The 21,951-nt window shown below is 40.4% G+C and overlaps 1 protein-coding gene across 9 annotated transcripts in view; it reads right to left on the reverse strand.

The window, feature by feature from the left end:
- ARHGAP10 (Rho GTPase activating protein 10) overlaps positions 1-21,951 on the reverse strand; it is a 375,184-nt gene that overhangs the window by 112,071 nt on the left and 241,162 nt on the right. For all 9 annotated transcript variants that reach the window (XR_011561289.1, XM_070770139.1, XM_070770135.1 and 6 more), the window contains 4 exons: positions 21,538-21,625; positions 13,243-13,301; positions 1,567-1,672; positions 20-179 (listed from right to left, as the gene is read on the reverse strand). Coding sequence is in view for 8 of the 9 variants with exons in the window: in XM_070770139.1 (XP_070626240.1) it covers positions 20-179; positions 1,567-1,672; positions 13,243-13,301; positions 21,538-21,625 (413 nt within the window). In the remaining variant the exon portion in view is untranslated. The remainder of the gene's footprint in view (positions 1-19; positions 180-1,566; positions 1,673-13,242; positions 13,302-21,537; positions 21,626-21,951) is intronic.

The following is a 21,951-nucleotide window of genomic DNA, read 5'->3' on the forward strand; positions in this document are numbered from 1 at the left end:
AGAAAAAAGGCACTTTTACCTTTTCATGGTTTTCAATTAAAATTTCCACAACGATGTTCTGAAACTTCAAATCCATGATGGCAGCAACAGTCTCTTCCTGCGGCCTCATGAGAGTTGGTCCAAACACCACTCCTAAATTTGCCACGGTCATGAGGTTCTGCTTGGAGTGATTTGAAACACTAATAAGATGAAAGGGGGTAGAAAGGTCTCTGGTTAAAAGAAGGGGCAGTGGCCGTGGGATGTCTGCAACTCTGCCTTTCCCTACAGGCAAGAAGCCGGACTCAACTGGCCTCAGTGTCCGCCACTGTAATAGCCACGCCTGGCAGGGCACCACAGGTGGGGACCCTACCTGCCTTCCCACTTCCTTCCTTTTCTTTGATGCTCTGTTTAACCACAGCACCATTCTTAATAATTCTGTGTCTATGCTAAGCCTGTGTCCCTGAGGGCCTTCATGTACTGTCTGTTCCTTTCTGCTAAGAACACCCCTTCTTTCCCCTGGTCGTTATACACGTTTCCAGAGACTCCCAGACCACTCGGCGCCTTTGTAAGAAGCATCGTCACGAGCACACAGAGCTTGGTCAGAACACCCATACTCCACTGTGCAGCCAACAACCTGGGCGACTGTTCTCAGCAGCCTGCCACCCAATTCAAGTCTCCACTCAAAGGTCTTATCCTTGAAAAGACCCTCCATCACAACTCTTAATAGTCCCAAACCCAATACATATTCTTTATCCCTCACTCTTACTGAGCCTTTTTACCATTTGCCACCTGACATGATTTTTATTTGTAGTCTGTTCATTATCTTTTCCCTCCTAGAAAGAAGGTACTTCACAAAGACAGGGACTTTATCTTGTTCAACTATGTGTTCAACTAACACCTTAGAAGGCACTCAGAAAACACTGGCAGGCCACATGAATGAATGGCTCTACAGCAGGAGAAGCCCTGGAAGCCACAATATTTTCTCACCTTCAGTTTCTTGTGTGTGTGTGTGAAATACAGGTTATAAAACACAGTGTTCCTCAGCTTCCTCCCACCTCTAAAATTCTACAATTACAGTGACCTAGGAGCCATTTATATATGACGAAAGAGCTAATTTCCCCACTGAATTATTAGATTTTGCTTACTTTGTAAAGAGGGAGTGAAAAAAAAAAAAATGGAATGGATTGAATGAAATAACTGCCTACTACTGGATTAAACAAACTTCAAGGATATATCCATGCAGACTCAGAGTTAGGAAGGTGTGAAACCAAGCTAAATTTGCTAACAGACTTATAATCACATGGCCAGAATCAGTGTATAGGGAAATGTTTAAGATTCTCTTTTCTTACTTCTAATCAAACCCTGAGTTGCTGGCAGTGAAGTTAAGCAAATAATTATACGACTTCATGAGCATCACATTTCATCACTCTTGTCCAAAACACACACAGCGAGGCAAGCGTCCAGCCTGCACTTGCAGGTGTGGCTCTGGTATTGGGTCCGCAGCCCCAGTTCAAAGCCTTACAGACCCACACCACCACATGGCACCCAGAACTAAATAAAGCAAGTCAGGAAGAAAAAGAGGCTTACTTAGTTAAGTGTTTCACCAAAATATCCAACATTTCTTTATTTTTTTCTGGCAGTTTGTGTACCAAGAAATGGATGGCATTAACACGAGATTCCGGGCTGCCGCTCTCTTTTAAAAAAAAAAAAGAAAAACAGAAAAGTTAGCAGAGAATTCAGAATGAAATATAGGCCTGAAAACAAACAATTGCAACAGCTCATCCATTAAATCTTCAAGCACAGAATTTACACGCATTTTGCCTCTGTTCAAAGGAAAAGAAAATCCATCTTTCTCCCTATTATGAATCTTCTATGCCTCCCCTATGATGTAATTTCAGTGCAGCGGCAAATAACGCCTTTCCCTCTGCTGGTATTTCAGAACAGAAAGGGACCATGGCTTCTCACTCTGGCATGCTGCTCCTCGAGTCTGCTCCTTACTTACCTGTTGACTCTAGTCATGGGTCACCACCTCACAGAGGAATGCAAATAAAATCTCACCAAGTGGCTTCTTTCCTTTGATGCGTTAAATTTTATCCCCCAAAATGATGTGCTGAAATTCTAACTCCTGGTATCACAGAGTTGAATGTTTTTAAATGTACCATCTCGTTTTCATCAGGTATGGTAAGACACACAGACATGAAAACTGTCATGAAGGAAGAAGCTGATCCTCACAGATCCCTAGAAATAAGGGGAAATGCAATGCCAGGCAGGGCCATGTGGTGAAGCACCAGGGGCGGTCAGGAGGTGAGGGCAAGCTGCTTTACTGTGCTCTCTTTCTGAAGGAACAAGGCAGGGTAAGCAGGCTTAGGATTGGTTGGTCCAAATCTTTGAACAGGCTCAGGGATATAAAGACTGTTCCTGATTATCTGGCACCTGGTCCTGGGGTTACTAAGGCAGGAGAATGTTGGCCTGGAACGTCAGAACCTGAAAGGTGGGGTCAGGGAGGCAACGTGGGCTCTGGATTGGTTAGTTCGCACATGGAAACTGTGCAAAGGTTAAATATCTCTAGGAATTGGTTAGCCCTGCAAAGGACAGTCTCCCCAGGGTCAGTCAGGCCCCAGATGTCAAAACATTGGGATCACACGCTGTGCCTGACTCAGTGCTTATTTAGAACAGGTCACTGGAGACGTCATTAGTTCAGATGAGACAACAGTGGAGAAATGTGGTGCTGCCCACCAGGCTCCTCTGTGCGTGGAATTTTCCAGGCAAGAATACTGGAGCACGTTGCCATCTCCTTCTCCAAGGAATCTTCCCAACCCAGGGATTGAACCCGGGTCTCTTGTGTCTCCTGCACTAGCAGGCAGGTTCTTTACCAGCTGAGCCACCAGGGAAGCCCCAAGTCCAATATGACTGCTGCCCTTATAAGAAAACAAAAGCATGGGGGAAGACGACCACTGTGAAGGCAGACACGGGAGAGACTCTGTGTGTCAACGGAGTGATGAAGCTACAAGCCAAGGGTCACTGAGAATTGCCAGGAAACGCCAGAAGGTGGAGGAGGCAACGAAGGACCCTGCCCTAGAGTCTTCCAAGGGAGCAGGCCCTGCTGACACCTTGACTGGGGACCTCACCTCTTGAACTGTAAGAGAATATACTTCTCCTGTTTTAAGCCATTCTGTTTGTGGTTCTTTGTCACAGCAGCTTAAGGGAACAAATATAGTCCCTTAATGCCTTAGACTTTGGTCTTATCATCCATGGCTCTTATGAACAATGTCCCCAAATTCCTTTTATTGTGTTGATGGAAAATCATGGAACACATCAAAAAAAAAAACAAAAAAACACAATATCGAAAATTATGCTCGAGTTTTCAGAGGTGTCAAAGAAGTGGCTAACAAGAATTAGCTGCTCAGGTTACCACATCAGGAAGGAAGGTTGCAAACTGCTGTGGAAGTTCACAGAGAGCTGGCAGGGACGCGCAGGAAGGCTTCACATAAGGGAGAGCATTGAAGCAGGGGCTTGAAAAACAGGAAAGGTTTCAGGGACAGGCGGAACTGGGAGGTGAGGGGTACATTCTGCATTCGGCAAACAGTGTGAGAAAGTACACAGCCTCCTCACAGAGGGCAGCTTCAACTTATAGAAAGGTGGTCACAACCAAACTTTGGTCTGTAAAGACCAATATTACTCATCCATAAGAACAAAATAAGGCCACCGGCAGTGACTCGGACGGACCTAGAGATTGTCACACTGAGTGACGTCAGACAAATACCATATATTGCTTATATGCGGAATCTTTTTTAAAAGAGGTACAAATGAACTCATTTACAAAACAAAAATTGAGTGACAGATGTAGAAAACAAACGTGTAGTTATCAAAGGTAACAGGGAGGATAAACTGGAGGCTGGGATTGACATACACACACTATACACAAATCAGTTAACTAGTAAGAACCTACTCTGTAGCACAGGGAACTCTACTTAATACTCTGTGATGGCCTATATGAGCTAGAATCTAATGAAGGGTAAATATATATATACGTGTGTGTGTGTGTACGTGTGTAACTGATTCACTTTGCTGTACGCATGAAACTAACACATCATTGTGAATCAACTACCCTCTCATAAAAATTTTTTTAAAAAAAGAACTGTCTTTACTGATGGCTTCTAAATTAGTCACTGAAAGTAAAGCAAGAAAGAATATGAGCAGAGGGGAAGATACACCTGAAATTTTTGGAGGATGAATCTGAATGGGGAAAAGAACAAATTAAGAGGGAAATGCTATCTGGGCAAGAAGTAGCGAGGCAGGAAGGGGCAGGCAGATGGGAAAGCAGTTGTGTTAGTCACTCAGTTGTGTCCAGCTCTTTGTAACCCCGTGGACTATAACCCGCCAGGCTCCTCTGTCCATGGGATTCTCCAGGCAAGGATACTGGAGTGGGTTGCCATTTCCTCCACCGGGGGATCTTCCTGATCTAGGGATCGAACCTGGGTCTCCCACATTACAGGCAGATTCTTTACCATCTGAACCACCAGGGAAGTCTGGCAAGGGGTTGAACTACAAATGAGAAAACAGAGCAAAGAAGTGTAGTCTGCAGTTAGTAGAATCACTTCTCCCAACTAACAGCAAAGTGGCCTTAGGCAAGTTGCCTAAGCTCTCTAGGCCTGTTTCCTCACCTGCAAAACGAAGTGAACAGCACTATCTAAGCAGGCCGCTCAGACTCAGTGAGGTGACCAGTGTCAAGCGCTGAGCCCCAGTGGCTGGCAGAGAGAGGCACTCAAACTGTTAGCAAACATTACTGATGTCATCTGTGTTACTGTTGCGGTCTGTGTTCCTCTAATGTGAGAGCTATTACAGAAGAGGCAGAATTCACAGGATCTAGCCTCAGCTCGGCTGCGGGTCAAAGGAAGAGGCAGAGATGAAGACGTTTCTCGGCTGGGTTATCTGGCAGTAGAGTTAGTTCTATGGACAGACAGGAACCCAGGAGGCAAAGCATGTTTGAGGAGGAAGACAATGGTGAGTGATGGAGTAAGTGACATTCAAGGGCTGGCACTCTAACAGGTATCTGTAAAGGGGAAGATGCTTTACAGCTAAAGACTAGCCACACTCCCCAAAGCGTGTGACCTCGGGCACGTGGCCAATGCTGCCCAACTACTCCAGAGGCCAACAAAGGACATGGTGGGGAAAAGAGCTCCAAAGACCTACAGGGGAGAGGCCAACAGGGAGCCAAGCAAAACACAGGAGGAGGAAGAGACCAGAAGACCAGGGAGGCTCAGTGTCGTCAGTCAAATGAGAAGAAACCTGTGAAGACCGGGTAGCTCGTACCATCATATCATCAGCAGTTAAGGAGAGACTGGGGAATCGAAACACAAAGGAGCAGCCCCAGATACGGCAAAGTCTACCTGACAGAAGCAGGAGGTTAAAGAGTGAGGTGCTGACGGGACAGGGAGGGTGGGGTTTCAACCAGCTCTTCAAAATAGGAGAGGACTTCCCTGGTGCTCCCGTGGTTAAGACTCTGCGTTTCCACCGCAGGGGGCACGAGATTGATCTGTGGTCGGAGAAGTGCTGTATGCCAAAAGGCTCAGCCAAAAAGGAAAAAAAGGCGGGGCAGGAGGGTGGTGGGAGAAAGGACAGAGACGGGGAAAAAAAGGCAAAGCCGATTAAGAAAGGGGAATTTAGTGTGTCTTTTAAATTTTTTTTAACTTTTTAATATTTGGCATGTAACATTATATTAGTTTCAGGTGTACAACACTGTAATTCAATATTTGGATACACTGAAAAATGAAAAATGATCACCGTAACAAGTTAACATCTGTCACCACAAATAGTTACAGATTTTTTTCCTGGTGATGAGAACGTCTAAGATCTACTCTCTTACAACTTTCAAACATACAATGCAGTGTTACCACCTATAGCCATCAAGCTGTACATTACATCCTAAGACTCATTTACGTTACAATTGGACGTCTGCACCTTTTATCCCTCTTCAGCCATTTTCCTCACCTCATTGTCTTCTACCTCTGTCAACTACTCATCTGATCCCAGTGTCTGTGAACTTGAAGGTTTTTTGTTTGTTTTTAAGTTCACAAATAAGTGAGATCATGCAGTATTTGTCTTTCTCTGCTTGACTTAGGGAATATGCTTTTTCAAAATAATAGTTTCACCACCTTATCACTGTTAAAAAAAAAGTCTGTTCTGCTAAAATTTTAGAAAACAGATAAAGTAAAAATTCAGTAAAAAAAAAAAAAAATCACTAAAAATTGGAAATACATACAGTTTAAAAAGAACATGCAATCAGAGTACATAGAATTCCTACAATCAGAAGAGAGAGAGACAACCCGAAAGAAAAATGGGAAAGCGTAGAACAAAAATATAAGACGACAGTTAAATGACCCATACATGTATGGCAAAAGCACCAAACCTCATTAGTTATCAGGAAAATAGAAATTAAAACCAAATAAAAACTCCTATACACCTATGAGGATGGCTCTAAGTGAATAATAAGCTTTGACAAGGACATGAAGCAAGTGGAACTGTCATGCATTAACTAGGTGGGAATAACTGAATGGTACAACCAATTTGGAGGACGGTTAGGCGAAATCCACCAATCTTGAACACACACATTCCCGATGATCCCAACATGCCATAGGACCATTCACTAAAGGACACACACTGGAATGTTCTTGGCAGCGGCACCTTGGGTAACAGTCCAAAACTGAAGCAACTCAACTATGCATCAAGACCAGAAAGGTGGGTGACGTATAGTCACACAACGGGGCGCCGCACTGCCGTGAGAGTGACGTGCCGGTTCCCTCCACAGGAAGACATCTCGTTAGATGAACTTAAGAAAGCCAGACACGTCAGTGTATCCTGTATGATTCCATTCACATACAGGTCAAACGCAGCAACCCTCTCCCACGATGTCAGAAGTCAGGAGCATGGGGGAGGGGGGACAGTAACCAGGGGCGGCTGTCTCACCTCGGTGGTGAAGGCAGAGTCCTAACCAGGAAATTCCTCAATGATCAGTTTCTTGACCTGAGGGCTAACTGCACAGCTATCTCCACTTAACCGAAAATCATTAACTGCACACTGATTATTTGTGCACATTTCTATTATGTTTCAAAGAAAAGTCCAAGTCACTCATAAAACTTACCTCACCCTAAGATAAAATCGTAATTTTTAAAACTCTTTTTCATTTTAGGTCATTACAAGATGCTAAATATAGTTCCCTGTGCTATACAGTAGGTCCTTGTTGTTAATCTATTTTATATATAGCAGAGTGTATATGGGCTTCCCTGGTGGCTCAATGGGAAAGAATCCTCCTGCCCATGCAGGAGAAGCGGGATCTATCCCTCGGTGGGGAGTATCCCCTGGAGAAAGAAATGGCAACACACTCCTGTATTTTTGCCTGGAGAATCCCGTGGGCAGAGGAGCCTGGCAGGCTACAGTCCACGGGGTCACAAGAGAGTCAGACATAACTTACTGACTAAACAACAAGTGTGTATATGTTGCTCCCAAGATCCTAATTTATCCCACCTTACCCCTTTTCCCCTTGGGTAACCATAAATTTGTTTTCTATGTCTGTGAGTCTATTTTGTAAATAAGTTCATTTGTATCATTTTGTTTTAGATTCCACAGAGAAGTGATATCATATGGTATTTGTCTTTCTCTGATTTACTTCACTTAGTATGATAATGTCTGGGTTCATCCACGTTACTACTAATGTCATTATGTCACTCTTTTTATGGCTAAAATTCCATTGTGTGTGTATGTGTGTGTATACACACAAATCACATTTTTATCCATTCATCTCTTGATGAACATTTAGGCTGCTTCCACATCCTGGTTATAGTAAATAATACTGCTATGAACACTGGTGTACATACAAGTTTCTGAGTTAGAGTTTTCACCTTTTCCAGCTATACGCCCAAGAGTGGGATTGCAGGATCATATGTAACTAGTTTTAGACTTTTTTAGGCCCCTCCATACTGTTCTCCACAGTGGCTGTGTTAGTAACTTTTAAATTTAATCCTTTCAGAGTTTTCCTTCTTTTTTTTCAATGAGATATTCATATATTGTTTCATTTAATATATAACGGACATCTCTCGGTCATTAAATGGACTGCACACCATTAATTTTATGAATATTTAGGTTGCTTCCAATGTTTGTAAAGTTGAGTTTGTTCCATGTGACACTTTCAGTAGTACTGTTTGAGAACAGGAATGAGATTTTACAACACAGGACATGTTGTTGATAAAGCAAGAGGAAGGAAAAAAGGCTAAGAAATGAAAAGGCACATGATAAAGGAAAAAGGATAAAGGAGTATTAATCAAATACTATTAAATAATAAAAGACTCTTAGATACAGACTACATTTGTCATCGAAAGTAAAAGTACAACTCTCTAAAGAGTTAGGTGATAAATTATAATCAAGTTTTTAATCTGGAGTTAAAACCAAGATAACACCTTACTACATCAAAGCTGGAAGGAAATGAAAGCAATAAAAACATAATAGCATTTTTCAATTCACAGCTTTGATTTTAAAAATGAAATTAAAGCAGGGACTCTCAAAAACAGTCAAAAATTCCCAGGGAAAGAAAGGAAAATTGCCTGCAATAAGAATTTCATACTTTCAAAAACTAAAAATTTTTGAAAACTCTGCACTAAAACACTACTTCTAATTCATGTGTATACCTTGTCAATAATCATCTTCTTCAAAGAAAATCTAATTTTAATATTTTTGATTTATCACTTATTCAGAAATACAAGATAGGAAAAGAGTTTTCCTGCTTTCAAAGGATAAGGTTCTTCATTTCTAAAAATACTATAATCAGTTTTGAAAAACAGAATCTAAACCTTCCATGTCCTTTCCTGAGTCCCTGTCCCACCAGCTCACACCCATCTCATTGGAAGTCACACACATATTTTTTTCCTGAGTTTGATTTTCCTTCTTCCAAAAAAGAAGATTTTGTGGATACAAAGTTTTTAAAGTGAGACTACTTTTTCTCCGTTTTGTTCCATTTTTATATTAATCAAAGCTTTATATTAATGGGCATTTTCATGCAGCTACAACATAATAATAACTTTCAGGTACTCAAAAGGAGTTTTCTAAGATAAACTGTCCTTAGCTGCCTATGCCATGTGCATTTCATTATATTTTAACTAATATAAACTGACAAAGAATGCAAGACATAACTTTTTAAAAAATCTAAGATACCGAATTCATCAAAACACCAAATTCCTGCCACTTGCCAGGGACAGGAGTTTACTGTAATAGCAAAAGCATTTTAAATTGTGAAACTACAAATCAGTGTCTACAACACTTAATGTCAATCTGCTTACGTTGCTGTGCCAACTAATGGAGACTGGAAAAGATACGAACGTAGCTTACTGGAGCTTATCAAAGATACACAGACAGATAAACTTAAATTCAATATTTAAATGTCATAAGTCAATAATACTGTAATTTTAGGAAACCATTAGCAATAAATGTTCAAGTACTTTCCACAGGACAAAGGGCTTCAATTAACAGACATCAAGGAATCCAGTTCTTCCAGGGGAGACCCTATCTACCAGATATTGAATACATCAGGCTCAGATAGCTTGATGTCATTAAGCATCCAATTTCTTTAATTTCCAGATTTCTGAGTCCTTCTTCACCAAGACAACATGACTGTGTCTTGTTTCCCCTACAAGAAACAAGTATAGAACAATCTACCTAGGCAGACACTCGCGCCTTTCCGGTAATAGTTTCCTTCTCATTACCAATGACTACAGAACTCTGTGATTTATGATTTTGCTTCCCAGGTAACTTGACTACAGGAAGAACACATACTGAATTGAAGAACACAGACTAAAGAAAACAATTTCTGATTTGGGAGACGGGAAGTTTTAGAGTGATGCCGTGTTAGGCATCCAGGCTTCAGTTTTCATTCTCAAATGAAGTTTAGCATGAGTACAACCCTGAAGCCTGGGTCCAATTCTTACCAATATGATCTATCAAAGACTGTGAGCCTGAAAGGCTGAGACACACATTGAGGACTACAACATTCTCAAAGGAAATACACCCCATGAGCAGTAACAGATCCAGGTAAATGCCTACCAGTCTCCCCCAGCTGGGTAAGCTTCTGATTCCAGCAGGACCAAGCCAACTGTATTTTCACCTTACAAATTCCTATACTAAAATCCCATTATATTCTCTCACAAGATGGATGGTATGAAATAGTAAGAAATACACATATACTGGTCTCTGTGCCTGAGAGTTCCTGATATAGTTCCTGATGCTGAGCTCCTAAAACCCTTGTCTTTGGGGGGTGCTCAGAGAGTCTTATGTTCTAATATTTCTAGTTCCTGACACAGAACTCCTAGGAGCTCTGCAATTTCCTGAGTGCTAAGAACATCTAACACCAAGCTCCCAGGTCCCTCTGAACCTGGGGGTGATTAGAATGCCTTTTGTTTTAATGAGGTGACTTTTGGTGGGATTCTACGTGGCGGGTAGGCACCAGAAAGAAGCTTGAATTTTCAGGTCCATCCACCATTCTCTGGAGAGGGCCAAGAAATGGAGTTAATAATCTATCATGCCTACAGGATGAAGACTTCATAAAAAGTCCCTCTAGCACAGGGTATAGAGAGAGCGCTTCCAAGTGAATGAACATATCTAAATGCCAGGAGGGTGGCACATCCCAGCTTTATGGGTCTAACACTCCTACACTCACGAGACATCTGGACTTTGCCCTATGAACCTGACCATGTATCTGCATCCTTCATCATATCTTTTATGAAATGCATTACCATAAGCTGGTAAATAAATGGACACTTGCATTTCCACGACTCCTATGAAGCACTCTAACAAATTCTCCTGTCCAGGACGGGGGTTATGAGAAAGTGGACTTCTAGCCAGTCAGTCAAAAATACCAGAAATAACCTGGGACTTCGGACTGGTATCTTAATGGGAAGGCAGTCTTGTGGGACCAAGTCCTTAACTTGTGGGATCAGAGGCCAACTCCAGGTAGACAGAATCAGAACTGAATCCAACTGCAGGCCGCTCAGCTGGTGTCACAGAATTGGTTGGTATGGGGGGAAACCCACACATTTGGTGACCAGAAGTATTGTGTGTGTGCAGGAGACACACAGGAGTGATTTTCCTACACAGATGGTTTCCAGTTTCTTTAGCAATTTTAAGTAAACTCCATCAGCTGAAATGCTCTTAATTTTACTAAGAAAAAAATTTTTTTTTTAATTTCTTGATGCATTCAACATGGATCAGTAGGGGTTTTTTTGTTTGTTTTTTGTTTTTTAAGAATGAAGAAGAAAAAAAATTCTTTTCTGTCATGACAACAGAGAGAGAAAATTTCTATTTGTATTATATACTCCAGAAATGAACTCACAGGTTCTCAACAGACCTCTACAGGAAAGACACTGACAAGGAAAAAAATGAAGGGAAGGATTTTTCTGGCAGTCCAGTGGTTAGGACTTTGAGCCTCCACAGCAGAGGGTACAGGTTTGATTACTGGTCAGGAACTGAGAGCCCACTGTGTGGGATCCTCACAAAGTCCAGAAGCAAAAAATAAGGCACTGGCCTAGAAGGTGACGCTGCCTTTTGTACTTACACAATCTCTTCCTCCACAGTGTGAAAGGACAGCCTCAACAACTCTTGAAACTCACCTCCTAGGACTTAGCAACCACTTGTGAACTCCCACCTCTACATCTGGTAAAAATACAGTGATGTTAGAATTTCAAACATACTGGCTTCAGTTACAAAGCGCGGTAACGATACTAACTTATGGTGACTGAAGCCTTTACCCCATAATCACTTTATCTTTCTCCAATTCTCAAAGGATTTTAGATTAAAACTGGCACTCTTCTGCTTTTTCCAGTCTCGGAGGCAAACAACATGAAACAATTGTCCTCCAACGAGAGTTTAATTTCTCTTTCCCCGGTTTGCCAGAAATGCCACAGGCAAGAATTCAAAACAACTAAGCATTTGCTTGAGTTTTTGCCAAGAAAACTTTCCCCTACTTCCTTGATCATACTGATTCCCTTTTTAAAAAAAATCCTCTTCCATGTGAAAACAAGTGAATAGACCATATTTTTGCAAACGCCTGTTTTATATGCAGAATCTAACTGGGTTGACCCATTACTTCTTTCTGCAACCTCCCAGGAACCTTCATGCTGGCTGGAGCAGGGACCTCACAAGGAGATAACATTTAAAGCAATGTTTGGGCAGCAGTAACATGGGACCCAAAGGGATTGCTCTAAGGTTTTCAACAGATTAAACTATGGAATACATCCAAGGGAAAAAAATAAACGGAAATGAAAATACAATTACAGCTACCGTCAGTGCACCTGTGAAAACCAATACTGCAGGTTTCAGCCAATAGAACTGGGGTTTTGAATTTTAAATAAAGATCTCTATAACCTGGCAAGGTACTTAACATATCCCAACCTTGCTTTCCTTAACTATTAAATACCTAACACCAGAATATTTAGGAGGACTATGATGATTAAACACCATGTGTCAAATATAAAAACTGAGTGTGTATAACACGGTATAATTGAGGGTATACTAGAAAGAAAACAAGAAATGAGTTATGACTCACAAAAAAATGTAATCACAAATTAAAATTCTACCAACTATAAGCCTTTTTCATTTAACGTTTTATCACATAGAATTCACTCTCTACCAAATATTGTGTGGGTTTCTGGCATGAGCTCACAATATTCCTTCTGCCTGCAGTTTCCATCTAAATATCTTTCTATGTAAAGTCATTTCCAACCTGCTAATCTCTCCAAATCTGCTAATCTCCCCAACCTTCTGCAAGTTAAATATGTCTGTGTTCCCATCACATTGTGCTCATGACATTATTATACATATTATGGTTTAGGGAGAAGTGTGTGAACCCCAATATTTGCTACAGAATTCACTCCTGGGGCAGAAATCCTTTCACAGCTCAATATATTCACAATCTACCAGGGACCAGTGCACGGTAGGCAATAAATAAACGTCTGTGACTATGAATGCATATATTAATTATTCCTTTTTTCATCTTCTAAAAGGGGGGCAAATGTCAAACACCTCCTAAAGTGATTTCCATTTTTAATACAGATTATAACAAAAACAAATCTCTCATTTTAGTGGAAATGAGATTTAGTGGAAATTGAAATGGAAATTAAATTAGGGAGATTTAAATCAAAATTCAGTTTCCATTTAGTGGAAATTTTAGCGTATACACAGTTAACCACAGAACTGTTTCTATCACCTCGACACAATACTTACTGGCTGGAACAATGAAATCTCCATGTAACTCATAGGTCATCAGCGGCTCTGGAAGACTCCTACATGGAAAAGACAGCTCAGAATTACCAAACAGGTCAACTCTCTTTGCACTTTTTACAAAAGGATATTCAATATGTCATGCGTTTCTTTATGTGCAAAACTCTCCAAGAAATATTTTACATATCAAAAAAAATACATCATTCAAATGGATTCCTTTATTAAGTGTTATCTGCACCAGGCATTATCAAAAGCTCAAGCAGTCACAAATCCCTATCGGATCTAAGCACATAGTATTTCACATTTAATGTAGGAAAGTACCTTTACAAACATCTGATTTCATATATAAAACTTCCTTCCACAGACTAATTTATTTAAGGTCAAACATTTTATCCAACCAAATATAAACATAATATTGGCAATCACCCCTAGGGCATTCATCGAAGACGTCACAAAAACTATATGGAGAAGATTAAACAAACTTAAAGAAATCAAGCCCCCTCCTCTTACATCTCTTATAAAAATATAGTACTCAATTTTGATATATGCCTATGAAACAATAAAGATATAAAATAAAATTGATAACAACTTTTAAAAAATCATTTTAATTTTCTACAAAGCAAATTACATAAATAGTAGATTTCATACTGTGGTCAACAGAATGTTAGTTCAATCAACATTGATATGTATCTTAAATTTTAAAAGACCAGATCTTCAAACTCTATAAACACTTAAAGAACACTAAGATGAGTTATCAATCTGCACTAGCTTTCTGGAGGGCAATCTGGCAACATAAAAGATAAAAACTTCTTAAAACGTTTAGATCATGAAGCCCAGAAATTCCTCTTCAAATGTTTTTTAAAAAATTAAAGACATATATACACATAGAAAAAAAATTTAAAACACATTCAAATCACATTCAAAATGCCAGGGATAAAGAAGGTCATGTCATACTGACAAAGAGGTCAATTCATCAAGAAGACATAACAATCCTAATTTTTTAAACAATCCGAAATGAGTTTTTAAAATTTATTAATTTATTTTGGCTGTGCCCGCATGACTTGCAGGTTCTTAGTTCCCCAACCAGGGATTGAACCCTCAGTCTCGGCAATGAAAGCACAGAATCCTAATGGACTGTCAGGGAATTTGCAACAATCATAAATGTTAATGGGTCTAATAACAGGATCTTCAAAATCCATGAAGCAAAAACCGATGGAACTACAAGGAGGAAAAAGACAAGTCCACAAATATGACCAGAGATTTAAACATCTGTTTCAGTAACTGATAAAAACAAGTAGACAAAAAAAAGATAATAAATAACAAGTAGACAAAATCAATTAGGATACAGATTTGACCAAAGCTACCAACCATCAATGTACCTAATTGGTATCAAAGCGAAAGTGAGTCGCTCAGTCCTGTCCGACTCTTTGCAACCCCATGGACTATACAGTCCATGGAAGTCTCTAGGCCAGAATACTGGAGTAGGGTAGCCTTTCCCTTCTCTAGGGGATCTTCCCAACCCAGGGATCAAACCCAGGTCTTGTGCATTGCAGGCAGATTCTTTACCAGCTAAGCTGCAAGGGAAGCCCACCTAATTGGTATTCCTGTCACCTAAATGACACTGTATCCAAAATCAACAGAAAACACATTCTTTCCTAGTGCATATGGAGGACTCATCATGATAAAGATATCCTGGACCATGAAACAAATCTCAATAAATTTAAAGGGTTCAATTTATACAGGGTATTTCTGTTTACAATTAAAAACTGAATTAGACATCAGTAACAGAGATATCTTTTCCAGTCCTGTGGCCACTGCTGAGTTTTCCAAATTTGCTGGCATATTGAGTGCAGCACTTGTACAGCATCATCTTTCAGGATTTGGAATAGCTCAACTGGAATTCCATCACCTCCACTAGCTTTGTTCATAGTGATGCTTTCTAAGGCCCACTTGACTTCACATTCCAGGATGTCTGGCTCTAGGTGAGTGATCACACCATCGTGATTATCTGGGTCGTGAAGATCTTTTTTGTACAGTTCTTCTGTGTATTCTTGCCATCTCTTTTTAATATCTTCTGCTTTTGTTAGGTCCATATCATTTCTGTCCTTTATTGAGCCCATCTTTGCATGAAATGTTCCTTTGGCATCTCTGATTTTCTTGAAAAGATCCCTAGTCTTTCCCATTCTGTTGTTTTCCTCTATTTCTTTGCATTGATCGCTGAAGAAGGCTTTCTTATCTCTTCTTGCTATTCTTTGGAACTCTGCATTCAGATGCTTATATCTTTCCTTTTCTCCTTTGCTTTTCACTTCTCTTCTTTTCACAGCTATTTGTAAGGCCTCCCCAGACAGCCATTTTGCTTTATTGCATTTCTTTTCCATGGGGATGGTCTTGATCCCTGTCTCCTGTACAATGTCACGAACTTCATTCCATAGTTCATCAGGCACTCTATCTATCAGATCTAGGCCCTTAAATCTATTTCTCACTTCCACTGTATAATCATAAGGGATTTGATTTAGGTCATACCTGAATGGTCTAGTGGTTTTCCCTACTTTCTTCAATTTAAGTCTGAATTTATTTTTATTTTTCTAGGCTCCAAAATCACTGCAGATGGTGACTGCAGCCATGAAATTAAAAGACGCTTACTCCTTGGAAGGAAAGTTATGACCAATCTAGATAGCATATTCAAAAGCAGAGACATTACCTTGCCAATAAAGGTCTGTCTAGTCAAGGCTATGGTTTTTCCTGTGGTCATGTATGGATGTGAGAGTTGGACTGTGAAGAAGGCTGAGCACCAAAGAATTGATGCTTTTGAACTGTGGTGTTGGAGAAGACTCTTGAGAGTCCCTTGGACTGCAAGGAGATCCAACCAGTCCATTCTGAAGGAGATCAGCCCTGGGATTTCTTTGGAGGGAATGATGCTAAAGCTGAAACTCCAGTAATTTGGCCACCTCATGCAAAGAGTTGACTCACTGGAAAAGACTCTGATGCTAGGAGGGATTGGGGGCAGGAGGAGAAGGGGATGACAGAGGCAGGATGGCATCACTGACTGGATGGATGTGAGTCTGAGTGAACTCCAGGAGTTGGTGTTGGACAGGGAGGCCTGGCGTGCTGCGATTCATGGGGTCGCAAAGAGTCAGACACGACTGAGTGATCTGATCTGATCTGATCTGAACAGAGACATCTAGAAAACCTCAAAGAAAGGAAAACTAGGAAGTACTGTGAATTAAAATGAAAATAAGACTTATCAGAATTTAAGGGATATTGGTAAAACAGTATTTGGGGGAAATTTTATACCACTAAGTACTTATGTTAGAAAAAAGTCTTAAACTTTCTACCCTGAACAGCCAAAAAAAAAAAAAAAAACAAAGTAAATTAAACTGAAAATAAGCAGAAAAACAGAAACAAAGATCAGAGCAGAAGTCAATCAAACAGAAAACAAAACACAACAGAGAAAATAAGTGAATACAAAAACCGGTTCTACATAATCCATAAAGTTGTTAAGTCTGCGGCTGCTCAGTACTCAGTCGTGTCCGATTCTTTTGTGACCCCATGGACTACAGCCCACCAGCTCCTCTGTCCATGGGATTCTCTACGGAAGAATACCGGAGTGGGTTGCCATTTCCTTCTCTATGGGATCTTCCCCACCCAGGGATGGAACCCAGGGTTCTTACATCTCCTGCACTGGCAGACAGGTTCTTTACCACTAGCGCCACCTGGGAGGCCTAGCCATAATAATTAGGAAATAAAAGATAGAAAACACAAATTACCAGTCACAAGTAACAGAGGTGACTGAAGAATCACTGCCGGCTCTAAAGACAATAAAATGTTATGAAACTATTCATGCCCACAAATTCAACAGTTTAGATGAAATGGACAAACGTCTTAAAAGACATAAACTATCAAAGCTCACTCCATAAGAAGTACTTCCTCTGAGAAACAGCTATCCCACGTCTGTTAGAGAAAATGAATTTGTAAACATCCTGCCAATAAGAAAACTCTAGACCCAGATGACTCACTGATAAATTCTACCAAACAATTAAAGAAGGAATACTACCAATTCTATGCAAATCCTTCCAGAAAATATAAGAGGGAATACTTTCTAAGTCATTCCTTGATATCAGCATTTACCTTAGTATTAATACCAAAATTAAAGACAAAAAGACTATAGATATTACTGATATTACTTATGAATGTAGATGCAACTATTCTACATAAAGTGTTAACAACTGGAATTCAGTAAGATAAATAAAAGGATAATACATTGTGACTAAGTTGGATTTATCACAGAAATTATTGGTTTTTTAGTCGCTAAGTCATGCCCAACTCCTCTGTGACCCCATGGACTGTGGCCTGCCAGATTCCACTATCCGTGGGATCTTCCTAGCAAGAATACTGAAATGGGTTGCCGTTTCCTCCTTCAGGGGATCTTCCCAACCCAGGGATTGAACCCACATTTCCTACATCGGCAGGCAAGATTCTTTACCACTGAGCCACCAAGGAAGCCCATCACAGAAACATAACTGCCTTAATATTAAAATAAAATTAATGCAACTCACAACCACCACCACCATTCTAGCAAACTAAAGAAGAAAAACTGTAAGATCATCTCAATAGACAATTTAGAGGAGAAAGGATAGTTTTTCCCACAAATGGTACTGAAGCAACTGGATATCCACATTCAAAAGTGAACTCATATCCATACTCTGTATCTTATAAAACAACTAACTTAAAATAGATCATAGACCTACGTGTAAAACTTAAAACTATAAAACTCCTGGAAGAAAACAAAATCTTTGTGACTTTGCATTAGGCAAAAGTACAGTCCATAGCAACTAATAAATAAATGCAACATCATCAAAAGTTTTAAACGCTCTTTGAAGGACACTTTGAAGGGAATAAAAAGACAAGCCACAAAGGTTGGAAGAAAACATTTGCAAAGCAGATATCTAAGGATCTGTATCCAAAATAACAAGATCTAGCTAGGATATAAAGGAAATGGAACTCTTGTATATCATAAGTGGGAATGCAAAAAAACATAGCCACTCTGGAAAGAAGTTTGTCTGTTTCCCCAAAAGTTAAATATATACCTGTCATAAGACCCAGGCACTACACTCTTAGGATTCATGCAAGAGAAACGAACGCCTCGGTGCTCAGTTGTGTCTGGTTCTTTGTGACCCCATGGACTGTAGCCTGCCAGGCTCTTCTGTGCCTGGAATTTTCCAGGCAAGAATATTGAACTGAATTGCCATTTCCTTCTCCAGGAGATCTTCCCACCCAGGGATCAAACACCAGTTTCTTGTATCCCCTGCACTGGCAGGAGGATCCTTTACCACTGGCGCCACCTGGGAAGCCTACGTTCACTCAAAAGATTAATTACACAAAGATGTTTAGCAGCTTTATTTATAACAGCCAAAAGCAACAAATGATGCAAGTATCTATTAACAGGTAAATGGATGAAAGAAGAAATTTGTGGTATATCCATAAAAAGCAACACCAGTTAGCATCAAGAAGGAATGGACAACTGGTGCTTGCTACAACACAGGTGAATCTCAAATTATACCAAGTGAAAGAACCCAGATTTTTTTTTACTTTTTTGGCCATGCAGCATGTGGGATCCCAGAACCCTGACCAGGGATGGAACCAGTGCCCCCTGCGTTGGAAGAGCCTAGTCTTACCCTCTGGACCACCAGGACAGTCCAAGAACCCAGATTTTTAAAAGTACATGCTGTATGACTCCATTTATATGAAATTACAGGAAATGTCAATCAATGTATAGTGACAGAAAGCAAGCCAAGAGGTTTGCCCAGGGATGAGGGAATGAGAAGAGTGAGAGAGAGCGAATTCAAAGGGGCTTGAGGAACCCCTGATGGCAGGTTCACCATCCGGGCTTTGCTGACGGCGTCACAGATGTACATGCACATCAAACTTGTCCAAAGATATTTTATGAATATATGCAGTTTCTTGTACATCAATTACACTTCAATAAAACCGCTTTGCAAAACAGATGCAAAAATATATTTACAGACTATGCTCCCCCTACATTTCAGTTTTTACTGAATAAATTTCACTTGGAACATTAGATAAGTGGAAGGTGTACAGGGTGTTATTTTGATAATTCATATATTGTGATGTGATAACTGATTTAGCAGTATTCATCACATCACCTAATTACAGTCCACTGCTGTCTACAGCCGTTATACTGTGCATTACATCTCTGTGGCCTGTTTACCTCCCATTACAGGTCTGTCCCCTTTAACACCGGTCTCATCCTTCCACCAGGCCCCTCCAGCCACTATTTTATCTTACATACAATGTATGATGCTGCAGCGCGCGCGCACACACACACCGACAACTGGAGACAGTAGAACTAAACCTGAAAAGCACTAGTGAAGAGAAGCTGTTCTCTGGCTTCCTCTCTCTCCCCTTCATCCCCTATACTCAAAGAAGAAAAATAAAACGAATTACACCACAGACTAAATAAAGAAAAAGACGACACAATCAAAACGCAAAGCTCTGGTTTTGCTTCAAAACGGGATCAAGGAGGAAGGAGGGATAAAGGAAACTGTTTATCTGTCAGAGAATGAAAGTTAAAGGGTTCTGAAAAGAAAAGAAAAGGGGGTGGGGGATGAGATCGCTTAGAAATCCCATAGCGAGTGCTTCATTTCCAATAAAAATGAATTCGTATCTAAATATCTTCATGCTACTTACATCATTGCTGTATGTCTAGCCAACCAATGCAGCATAAAAAAATAAGAATTATTGGGTGTTTTTAGGTTTGTTTTTTTTAAATTTTGGCTGCTCTGGGTCTTCCTTGTGGCTCGTGGGCTATTTCCGGTGTCACACAGGCGCAGTAATCACTGTTCATGGGCTTGGATGCCCTGCAGCATGTGGGATCCTAGTTCCCTGACCAGAGATCGAATCCCAGTGGCCCGCATCGGAAGGCGGATTCTTCACCACAAGACCACCTCAGAAACCCCTTAACTATTGTTTTATTACTGTTAACGCTGGGGAAGCAGTAATAAAAATGACAAGATTCCCACATACAACACACTATATTGAGTCACCACATCGGTCAGCTTCTCATCCAACGTGAGACATTTTGCACACCTGGGGGCAGGGGAGACCCTCTCGTTGTCCCAGCATTTGGGGAATTACTGGAACTCCCTGGAGGAGGAAATGGCAACCCACTCCAGTATGCTTGCCTGGAGAATCCCACCGACAGAGGAGCCTGGCGGGCTACAGTCCAAGGGGTTGCAAAGAGTTGGACATGACTGAGTGCACAAGCATGATACATTTTGTCTTTTCTATTTGGCCCCTTTTTTAAAGTCCTTGTCTTTTCTGAGACACACTCAAAGATTTATGAGTGCAGCAATATGATGGTTTAGAAAATCTCTAAAGTATTATCCCCAAAACGTGGCAGTAGGGAGACTGACGAAACAAGAAGTGTCGAATGTTGAAAACTGAAGAAGCAGGATACTGGGGCGATGAGAAGTCATTATATTCATCTTCAAGCCTATATGTTTGAAATTTTTAAATATAAAATACGTACTATCAGTTGACTCTAATGTGCTTGTTGGAACCCAAATAGCATTTCCCTGAAAAATAATCCTGTGTGTTGGTTAAAAAGAACTCGTGCTGGGGAGGCAGTGCCATTTGACTGCCAGACAAAAATCAAAGTCCCCCGCAGACCCAGAGCCGAGGAACCACAGCTGCGACTATTTCCCATTCCTTTGCTCCATGTACTTGTCCTTCATCTAACCTCCAGCTTTGTGATCACTCAGTTCCTTTATTTTTTCAAGGAAGTGAATGCTCATAGAAATGCTGAACCTTCTTGGCACTCGATAGCAAAAATGTGAAACTCAAAGTTCATCTTTAAAAAACACCTCATCAATTAAACTTCTTTTCAAATAGCTTTGTATCTTTGTGTCATTATCATAAGTGTTTAACTTCACAGGGTTTACATTTAAATTAAGATATCTTCACTTTAGCCTACAACACAAAGAAAAGATTCAATGAATGTTAATAAATAGCCTTCTTCCTCACTGTTTCAGAGCATTTAATTCCGAAAACTCACATCCGCATTTCAAAACCCAAGTCTCTTCCAATTCTCTTCAGTTGCAATCGATCTGTCAGCTGATGTTCACTGACTATGGACCACACTTCCTGGAGCATCACATTAGGTACCTCATAGTTTATACTTGCATATAAACTTTCACTTTTGAGTTGCACATGCAGAGTCAACATTGGCTGTGTGTTAGACACAGTCTGCTCTTCCCCCCGCTACCAAGAGAAGCTCACCTCAAATACTGTTTCAGGGCACTTGTTATTGTCTTCACTTCCCAATCGACGGAATTCTCCAGGTCTACCTCGTTGCAGGTCTTCACGTCTAGTGAGCAAGCAAGGAAGAAACAAATATTAAAACCTGACCATTCAGAGGCCCTCTTGACGGCCTGACAATGCTTAGATTCTTAAACAGCCAAACCACAAATATTGAGTTCTGCGGTTTCCTATAAAAAACATTACATACAATTTCTTATCATATTACAAGCCATGTTCTATTCTCAGACATTTCTAGCACTTCAGAAAATCTGTAGTGGAGATCAAAGTAAAAGGGTAAGGGTTGGGCTAGGAGTATGGAAGATCTTAAAAAAGCATTTCAGTATTCACAACTGCAAAGCATAGATTGCTATTACTACTACTATTATAAGATGC

The sequence above is a fragment of the Bos indicus genome, chromosome 17, assembly GCF_029378745.1.
Source record: "Bos indicus isolate NIAB-ARS_2022 breed Sahiwal x Tharparkar chromosome 17, NIAB-ARS_B.indTharparkar_mat_pri_1.0, whole genome shotgun sequence".
NCBI lineage: Eukaryota > Metazoa > Chordata > Mammalia > Artiodactyla > Bovidae > Bos > Bos indicus.